Raw genomic sequence first — 9,203 nt, 5'->3', positions numbered from 1 at the left:
TGTGCGTTAAGAGCTTACGAGCAGCACGTGAAGGCACCGTGCCTTCTTCCTCGAGCCTCCTGGAGAGACTTTTGATTGGCTGCCAGTGACATCATCCCTGCTCATACGTGGGACTGAAGGCCGTTCAAGCGACAACCTGCCCCCCCCCCCCCCCCCCAGCCAGAGGCAGGCGGCTCGGCTGAAATCCCTCCCCGCGCGGGGCCGGACCTCACTGTACGAGCAGGAGCGCGTTTAATATTCATGAGGTCGCGTATTGGCTCCGGCTCGCGTCAATCCCGCTGCGCGACTTCTGTAGGCTGCAGACTTCCTTCAGTATGATTTCTGGGGAGCAGAGCTAAAAGTACCAACAAAAAAATGTTGCCGATCCACAACACTGGGACGGAGTGAATGGAGGCAACGCTGTCAGCGAGCGGAGATTATAAATCCGTCTACAGTCAACCGCGACACTCACCGGTAAGCACTAATACAAGGCAAGTTGGGGAATTAGTGGCACAAGTTGATGTTGAAATGCATAGTCATAGACATTTAAGCGACTCTATAATGAATGAAGAGGAATATCAAATTACTGCAGCCCTTTTGAGTCTTTTATTATTACTATATTCTTATTTTTAGAGCGTGTTTTATCACTGATTTTATTTTTTTATTGTGCTTCATTTCATCATTGCGACAAAGTTACAACCCCTGCCTTAAAAATCAACCACCGCGTATTTTTTATTTTTTATTTATTTCTATAATTCATGGTGGTGTGAAACTGGATTTCCTTCAGTCTGCAGCTCATCTGATCCTGAAAGCCATATCACATTCTCGGCACGTTCTCATGCCGGTTTCTTCAATGAATTTGGCCATGAATGATTTCTGCTTCTTCTGAACCTGCACCGTGCTAAAAGGACGCCAATGGACGGGACAGGCAAAGCTCGGCGGGTGTCTTTACATAATATGCCAGGATGACACGCTTTTAAAATGCTCGGGCTTCTGATCAAAAGGAATTGCCACCCCTCTCTTTTTTTTTTTTTGTACCCCGACTTTCCATTTGGGTGAAAGACAAAACTGCGGCGCAGCGTTGATGCAGTATTTGATCTTTTTTCTCTCTCTCGCTCACTCTGTTGTTATAAAAGCTTTGGATCAGACAGACAAGAGTTGGGATGAAAAATTCAGCATCACACACATGTTCAGTATCTGGAGAGCTGATTCATCTCAATTACTGTCAAAGTGATGTGGCTGCTGGAGCCTCTCTCATGATTTGACTGTTTATTATTAGTGGCCAGTCTGTCACACCTACATTTTTCCCACCAACTTGGGTGTCGCCCTGCAGGTGTTGACACTACTAATATTTGGCTTCAGCAGCCTTCTAGTTTGCATGTTGATCAAACAGAGGAGAGGTCAACCTGCGTGCTCTCTGCTTGTTCACTCGCAGCCTTGATCTGAGCCAGACTTCATGTAAAGAAAGATTTTACAAATATTTCCTTGTTTTGTTTTATACACAGAGCGGCTTGTTGAGTTCTCCAAAAACGTCCAGCCCTCGGCCTCCCCATGCCTCCATCTCCTCTTGACGACAGAATTGTGGTGGCGCTGCCAAGGCCGATCCGACCTCAGGAACTCCAACTGCGCCTGGACACCAGCTACCTGGACTCCATCACCACCAGCAGCAGCAGCAAGTCCGTCATCAGCACCACCGTGGTGAAGATCCGGGCGACGGCCAATCTTGTGACGTATATGCCCTCATCCAAGGGCTCCACGCGCTCGTTGTCGTGTGGATGCAGCAGTGCCAGCTGCTGCTCTGTGACTACCTATGAGAAGGACAGCCAGAGCCTCAGCCACAGCCAGGTGAGCGCCAGCAGCCCCAACCTCAGCTATGCTGGGCCCCAAACCTCTATGGTCAGCAACCATGAAGCATTAAGCGCCCCCAGTCTCACCCCGGGCACGCCAAAGGCCGTCAACACCGTGAGGGTCATCCACCCCAATGATCTGGCCAAGCGGATGACCTGCTGCCCGATGGGTCACCCCGTAGGGCCCGTGCCGGTCATCATCGACTGCCGGCCCTTCATGGAGTACAACAAGAGCCACATCCGGGGGGCCGTGCACATCAACTGCTCCGACAAGATCAGCCGGCGGCGGCTGCAGCAGGGCAAGATCACTGTGCTGGACCTCATCTCCTGCCGCCAGGGAAAGGACTCTTTTAAGGGCATCTTCTCCAAAGAGATTGTGGTTTACGACGAGAGCACCGCGGAGCCCAACCGGATGACGACCTCACAGCCTCTGCACGTGGTGCTGGAATCGCTGAGGAGGGAGGGCAAGGACCCCATCATCCTCAAAGGTAACACTTAAGTAAGCATATCAAAGTTTGGGGGATGCAGGCAGAGGGATGACTGAAAAAGGAGAGGAGGCTTTCCTTTATAAACAGGGATAGAAAACATAATTTCACAGGCTTTAGTTTGACTCTGGAGCGACTAAATCACTTCAGACATCTGAAAGCAATGTCCGATTTAGCAGCAGTAGAAGCCTGGAGGCAATAAAAACTGATAGAAACTACTGTGGTAGTGTGTAAAACCTATTCAACTTCTACCCTCACTGTTCTGGTCCACACAGGAGCTGAAGTTTTATCCACCTGTGAGCTCTGCACCGAGGCATCACAGCAATTACAACACAACAGTTTTTACATCTACAAGCAAACCTCTGCACACTCCATCTGCATCACCCACATACATCAACATATGCACTCCCTCTTTAGCAGCTTTCTATATGACACACGTTGGGCATTTAGCAGCGAGTGAGAAGCAGCTGTTGGTAAATAAAGCAGCCTGTTGAGATAGCGGTCCCTGGCTCGCTGCCATTTTTTCTATCTTTGGTTGGTGTGTTTGAAGCTGAGCAGCATGTCGCGTTGGGGGCTGAGGGGCTGGGGGGCTGAGGGGCTGGGGGGCTGAGGGGCTGGGGGGCTGAGGGGCTGGGGGGCTGGGAGTGTTTTTTTGAATGCCTCCCAGTCGCTGTCTAGCTGTAAGATCACAGCACCTTGATCTCCTCTCTCCTTGTCTGTTCTCCTCTTCTTCTTCCTCTTCTTCCTCTTCTTGTCCTCCTCTCCCCTCCCTTGAGTCCTCCCTGTGTACTTTGATGGACAAGGCTCCTCTCCGGTCTCTCATCCTGCTTCGGTGTCTGTCTGAAGCTCGCCTCAATGGGAGGAACAGGCAGACTGTGTTGCTCTTTTTCCCCCCAGTTTAATTCTTGCAAAATGCAAACTGTCCTCTCTGCCGAGAGGATCAAATGTCTCAGCCTCACTTTTATCTACTTTGGCTTGTTTTTTTGCATTTATATTTTTGAATACAGCCTTCTTGTTTAGATGCTCACTTTAGTGGCCGATATTTTATTTCAATCTAATTTAATTGCCTTTTAATGTAGTGCTGATTCACTTCTGTAAAATATTAACTTTCTAACTAGGTAGAAATTTATTATTTTTACAAGAAGTAGTAATAGTGACATTTCTGGAACATGCATGTATGAAGACGGCTGAATATTTTACTCATACTTCATTATTTAGTCAGTTACTAGCACATCTCAGTTGTGATTTATAGTAAATATGGCCGTAGTGTGATACACACAGTCTTCCCTCTCTGCCTTGCTGCAGTTAAGAGCGGTTAATATGTTACATTTAATCCGGCAGCATTGCCATAAACGACATGCGTGTAGTGTCGGAAAGTTTTGGTACAAGTGCTGGAAACAGCAGGTCTGTGGTGTGAGAGGCCTTTGGAGGCAGAAGCGGTAGTTTCTAAACAGGAACTGAGCCAGTGGTTAATGAAAGTGATAGAGGCACTTCTCATGTTTTCCTTTGTGAGTTCAGTCAGAGATAATGACAGACGGTCACACTCGACAGATTTCATCTCACAGCAATGTGCTGCTTCTGGAGACGCTGCCGTTCTCAGTTTACTATGAAAAGTGTTATTTTTCAGAGGAATTTGACCGGAATGAAAAGATGCTGGTTCAGCTTGAGCCAAAATAGGTTTATGCCGTTCACCGTGTAGCTTAGCTTCTAAACTGTTTGCGTGTGCTCACCAAATTATGTTGGTTTCCAAATATAAAATGCAGATTTTAACTTAGTGCTAGTATATTGGTAGTATATTAGTGTGAGCATGTTGGGTGATTACATTACATTACATTACATTACCTCACATTACATCACATTACATTTATCTGACTCTTTTATCCAAAGCTACTTACAATAAGTTCATTTCAACGAATCAAGAAAATACAATTTCTTCCAGAAAGCCAAACTGCAAAGTTCTATCAGTAAGTTCTATTTGAAGATACTAAAGTTCTACTGTTCAAGGTGAAGGAGGTGGAGGTGTGCTTTTAGTTTGTGGTGGAAGATGTTCAGAGTTTCTGCTGTCCTGATGTCAGTGGGGAGATCATTCTACCATTTAGGAGGAGGAGCAGAGTGAATGGGCTGGGGTGTAGGGTTGGACCATGTCCTGGATGTAGAGGAGGAGGAGGAGGAGAAGGAGCGGAGTGAATGGGCTGGGGTGTAAGGTTGGACCATGTCCTGGATGTAGAGGAGGAGGAGAAGGAGAAGGAGAAGGAGCGGAGTGAATGGGCTGGGGTGTAAGGTTGGACCATGTCCTGGATGTAGAGGAGGAGGAGGAGGAGGAGGAGGAGCGGAGTGAATGGGCTGGGGTGTAAGGTTGGACCATGTCCTGGATGTAGAGGAGGAGGAGGAGAAGGAGAAGGAGCGGAGTGAATGGGCTGGGGTGTAGCGTTGGACCATGTCCTGGATGTAGAGGAGGAGGAGGAGGAGGAGGAGGAGCGGAGTGAATGGGCTGGGGTGTAGCGTTGGACCATGTCCTGGATGTGATTAAATGAGAAGAAACTGCAGTTGTGCCAAAGAGAAATTTGAGGGAGTTAAAAAAAAGTGTCTGCATTACATAACCTTGTACACTAGTGAGCGGGGTGTATTTGAAATTGTTGCTCGGGACATATAAAACATTTGTGATGGAATTGTGTACAAAAAACATGGTACACTCATCAGACTTGTTAAATCTGCAGATTTCTTGGCCAAAAGTAAATATTAAATATTACTATCTTAGTAAGTTGTTATGGTTCACTTGTAGGAAAACATTTGCCTCATTATACATCCAGTATATCATGTTTGTGGCCACCTGATGAATGTCAGTAAAAATATACTTTCCTTTCAGCTTCCAATTGGTCTCCACCACCTCCTCATGGATGCAGTTTTCTCTTCAGCTGCTAAATGTTGTCCAGTATGTTTATAAGCTAGTTGCTAATTGCATTTGTCTGCCCTGTGCTGTGGACATGCTGAACTGGACACTGCTGAAAGTGGCTTTCTGCTGCGACTGGAAACAAGGCTGAAAACATCAGCCAGAGCGAACCAAAACAACAAAACGGCTGATCGTAAAAACAAATCAACGTGCTAAAAGAAGCTAAAATGCTTTGTAGAGCTAGAAGGAAACGTAGAGCCAGAGTTTTTACAATACTATGTATCAGTGCAGTTTTAAAACTTAACGATGTCAATTTGCCTAAAAAACAAAAACAAAAACAAAACAGTTTTGTTCAGACTACAGTTCCAAATGTGGTGAATCATAAGGAGTGAAGTGCATCATAAAAAGCTTGTGAGTGGCTGTGATGTGGGTAAAGAATTACAATTATTTTGCAAGTACGGACAAAGTTGGCATCGAGTTGGAGCATTTAGCAGCTAAAGAGCCGGATGTTTCACTGTGGATCTGGTGGAGACCAAAAACAGAGCTAAAAGAAGACGGACTTTTGGGCCGACAGTCATCAGGTTTCCAGAAACATGACTCCTAGATCGGTAAATAAACGGCTGTTTAATAACAACAATTCTACAATAGAATCATATGTACATGTTGTGTTTACAGCTTGCTTCTGCTGCCAAAAAAAAAATCAGTTAATGCATCTTTAAATGTTGGCAAATTTTAGGACATTTTTGATTAGTTGACAAATTCCATGTGCGATAAAGATGTTGGATTATGAAAAAGACATGTTATTATGAATGTTATGTTGTTTAGTCTGATAAAGCCAGACGGATCTGAAGGTCTCCAAAAATTTGTTTCAGAAAATGTTTTGAATACAGATCTGTTTTAGCTCAAAATCTGGAAATGAAAGCACAATAATAATTTACAGTGGAAATTCCCCCCTAAAGTCTCGTCGAGTTTGGTGTCACAGATCCTGTGAATACTCCCCTTTCTTTTATTTAAACAAAGCGTAATTATTGCCATGACAAGCCATTTGGGCTTTGTCTTTGTTAATGGTTAACAATCGCACTGTTTCATGATGAAAACACTGTCTGACAGTTGACAGGAGATTCCCACCTGCTGCCCACCACGGGGAAGTTGTGAGGCTGTGCGATGACCTCGCATGGCATGATGTCAGCTCTCGCACTGTGAACAATACATGAACTGATACTCTGACCACTCCCCACGGCTCGAGTGCTGAGGGGAAACTTTGGCTGACGGCATTCAAACAGGTGCAAACCAGTTATTTGGAGAAGTGCGGATGTCCAGTGAAGAAGTTCGTTTAACGTTTACTACGTCCGTTTACCTGCAGATCAACAGGTGAACCGATGCACCTACACGAGCAAGTAGAAACTGCCTTACGACAGGTTGATTAGGACAGACAGTGCCGATCCCTCCATACTGACTCAATATCCAAATTGAGGCATTTAAATCAGGACCAAACGGAACAGTGTTGTCAGGGGATTGATGGTTTCTGCAAAGTTTTAGGGCGTCAAAGCTCTTTAAAGCCGGTTGTCGTTGTTTTTCTCAGACACAGATGCAAACCTTAATGTTCCTGCTCAGACGTAACATGTTCCATTTGGTGGTCAAAAGGCATGAGTGCGTGTATTTTTAGCCAAGAGGGCTCCAGTGGGAATTGAACCTTTAACTCGGGCTGCGTTAGATTCAATGTTCTGTCCACTGAGAACAAAAAGGTCCAGTTTGAATTTAGAAAGGGGGGGATGGGTAGAAAAATTCAATAAATAAGGACATTTTAACAGTTTGAGTCTTTTTTTTTAACTGGTCAACCAAACACAAAGTGTAGGACTGTATTTCTTTTGACCTCATATCGCAGTCTTGCTTTTGTATTCTCAGGAGGCCTTAGCTGCTTCAGACAGAGCCACGAAAACCTGTGCGAGCACTCACTGCACCTTCACGAGGGCTTGGACCCGGGCGCAGCTGCCGGCCTGACGGGGCCTCTACCTCACTCCCTGCCCTCCACCCCGGACATAGAGAACGCAGAGCTGACGCCAATCCTGCCCTTCCTTTATCTGGGGAACGAGCCCGACGCTCAGGACATCCACTTGCTGCAGCGCCTGAACATTGGCTACATCCTAAATGTGACCACCCACCTGCCGCTCTACCACTACGAGACGGGCCTCTTCATCTACAAACGCCTGCCTGCAACCGACAGCAACAAGCAGAACCTGCGCCAGTACTTTGAAGAGGCGTTTGAATTCATCGGTATGGAAACTACCACTTAGCTTTGCGTTAGAAGTTTACACTGCAGACGTGTAAAGACAACTTTCTGCCTTGTGACCTTTACAGACAAAGAAATGTGTATCTGAGACTTGTCTCTGCCGGTTGCACTGAGCTGTAAGCAGATTGTTTTATGTGAATATTTGTTCTGGGTGCAAAAATTGGATATTGTTTACGAGTCTTTCTACAATCAGAAAAACTCAACTTTGTTGAACTGAAGATTTTAAATTGCTAAAATGTTGATATGTTGTTCTGTTTGTTAATTAGATTTGTATGTTGACAGAATGCTGTAATACTGAACATAATTATGTAAGACATTGATAGAAAATATATAGACAAAAGGCAGGGTATTATTTTAAAATTTGAATACCCTACTTTAAGGAATGCAAACACACCCCCCCCAAAAAAAAAAAAAAAAAAAAAAAATCTAAATTTCTAACATTTTAGTTAGTTAAATAAAAAAGAAGCTATTTTACTTTTGTTCAGTTTACATTGTATTTTTTTTTAACATTTGGGCAAAGCTCTGGATAACAGGTAATATTGAGTAGAACATACCTCGAATCTGACCACTTATTCAGTGCTTTTGGTAAATGACAGTTTCTAGTACTCGATACCACAGATTCATATTGGTTGATATATATTAAAAAAAAATAATAATAATACTGAAATTCGATTACCAGCCCTAGATAGATGTCTGGTCACAAAGGAAGTTTTGATATCTTATCATGTTTGATGATTGAACTTCCTCATGTGGAACAAAGCTTTTATTATTGAACCGTTTCCATGTTCCTTTCTGCAGAGGAAGCACACCAAGCAGGTATGGGCCTTCTGATCCACTGCCAGGCAGGCGTGTCTCGTTCAGCCACCATCGTGATCGCCTACCTGATGAAGCACACCTGGATGACCATGACAGACGCCTACAAGTTTGTCAAAACCAGGAGGCCCATCATCTCCCCAAACCTCAACTTCATGGGCCAGCTGCTGGAGTTTGAGGAGGACCTCAACAACGGAATAACGCCACGAATCCTCACACCAAAGCTGATTGGTGTGGAGACCGTTGTCTAAACGAGCCCCTCGACCCGGTGCTCACACTTGTACTCGCTCTCGCTGTTTTTTTTTTCAACAGAGACTGGCTGCTCTGTGAGCCGGTTTGGAGTGTGAAAGAGAGCCACTCTATTCTTTCTTCTTGAATCTCCTCATGCTCATCTTGGACTCTCTAGAGTGCCAAAGCTCTGGGTCAGTGGTGAACAGAAATGCCAAAAAAAAAAAAATCCCTACTGTTTGGACCTGGCCAAAGTCCCGGAGGAGAAGACGAGTTAGAGAGATAAAGAGGAAAGAAGCAGTCAGTGGGAAGCTTTCCATTTGTGACCGCAGAGGAGCGCACACGAGGGAGAAGAAAATCAGTTTAGAAAAGATATTCTCTGTGCTTCGAGGCAGTTACTGACAAGAGAAACTCTTAAAGCTCACACTGTGGCATAAAGTTTCTGTTTGCAGACTCAGGCGGGGTTGGCCACGGCAGTGCCTGTCAAAAAAAAAAAAAAAAAAAAAAAAAGATTAGGACTTGTTTGGTGTGTTAATGTTGTTGTTCTATTTTTATACAGGGGTTTATGGGGGTGACCATGACAAGCCAACAGCGGCTTACTGTGCAATAATTTCAGAGTGGAATGCAACTGAGACCTTGATCTTATGTGTATATATTGGTAATGATTACGA

The 9,203-nt window shown here is 44.9% G+C and overlaps 1 protein-coding gene across 3 annotated transcripts; it reads left to right on the top strand.

The window, feature by feature from the left end:
• The first annotated feature begins 208 nt into the window (after positions 1 to 208).
• On the top strand, positions 209 to 8,602 carry dusp10 (dual specificity phosphatase 10). 3 transcript variants are annotated; one of them, XM_069717101.1, is made up of 4 exons: positions 209 to 453; positions 1,485 to 2,314; positions 7,107 to 7,475; positions 8,290 to 8,602. In XM_069717101.1, exons 2-4 carry the CDS (start codon positions 1,531 to 1,533, stop codon positions 8,553 to 8,555), a joined length of 1,419 nt encoding a protein of 472 aa, XP_069573202.1. In that variant the 5' UTR covers positions 209 to 453; positions 1,485 to 1,530; the 3' UTR covers positions 8,556 to 8,602. The 3 variants fall into 3 exon arrangements, with proteins under 3 accessions (XP_069573202.1, XP_069573203.1, XP_069573204.1); XM_069717102.1 differs by having other exon boundaries at positions 209 to 470; XM_069717103.1 differs by lacking the exon at positions 209 to 453 and adding an exon at positions 841 to 1,034.
• Positions 8,603 to 9,203: the final 601 nt, after the last annotated feature.

The sequence above is a fragment of the Brachyistius frenatus genome, unplaced genomic scaffold (genome assembly GCF_029030835.1).
Source record: "Brachyistius frenatus isolate BFR_SWC_R1_liver_20210118 unplaced genomic scaffold, ASM2903083v1 Contig_169, whole genome shotgun sequence".
In the NCBI taxonomy this organism is placed as follows: Eukaryota; Metazoa; Chordata; class Actinopteri; family Embiotocidae; genus Brachyistius; species Brachyistius frenatus.
The sequence above is the reverse complement of the archived record's forward strand: the minus strand, read 5'-3'. Positions and strand labels throughout refer to the sequence as shown.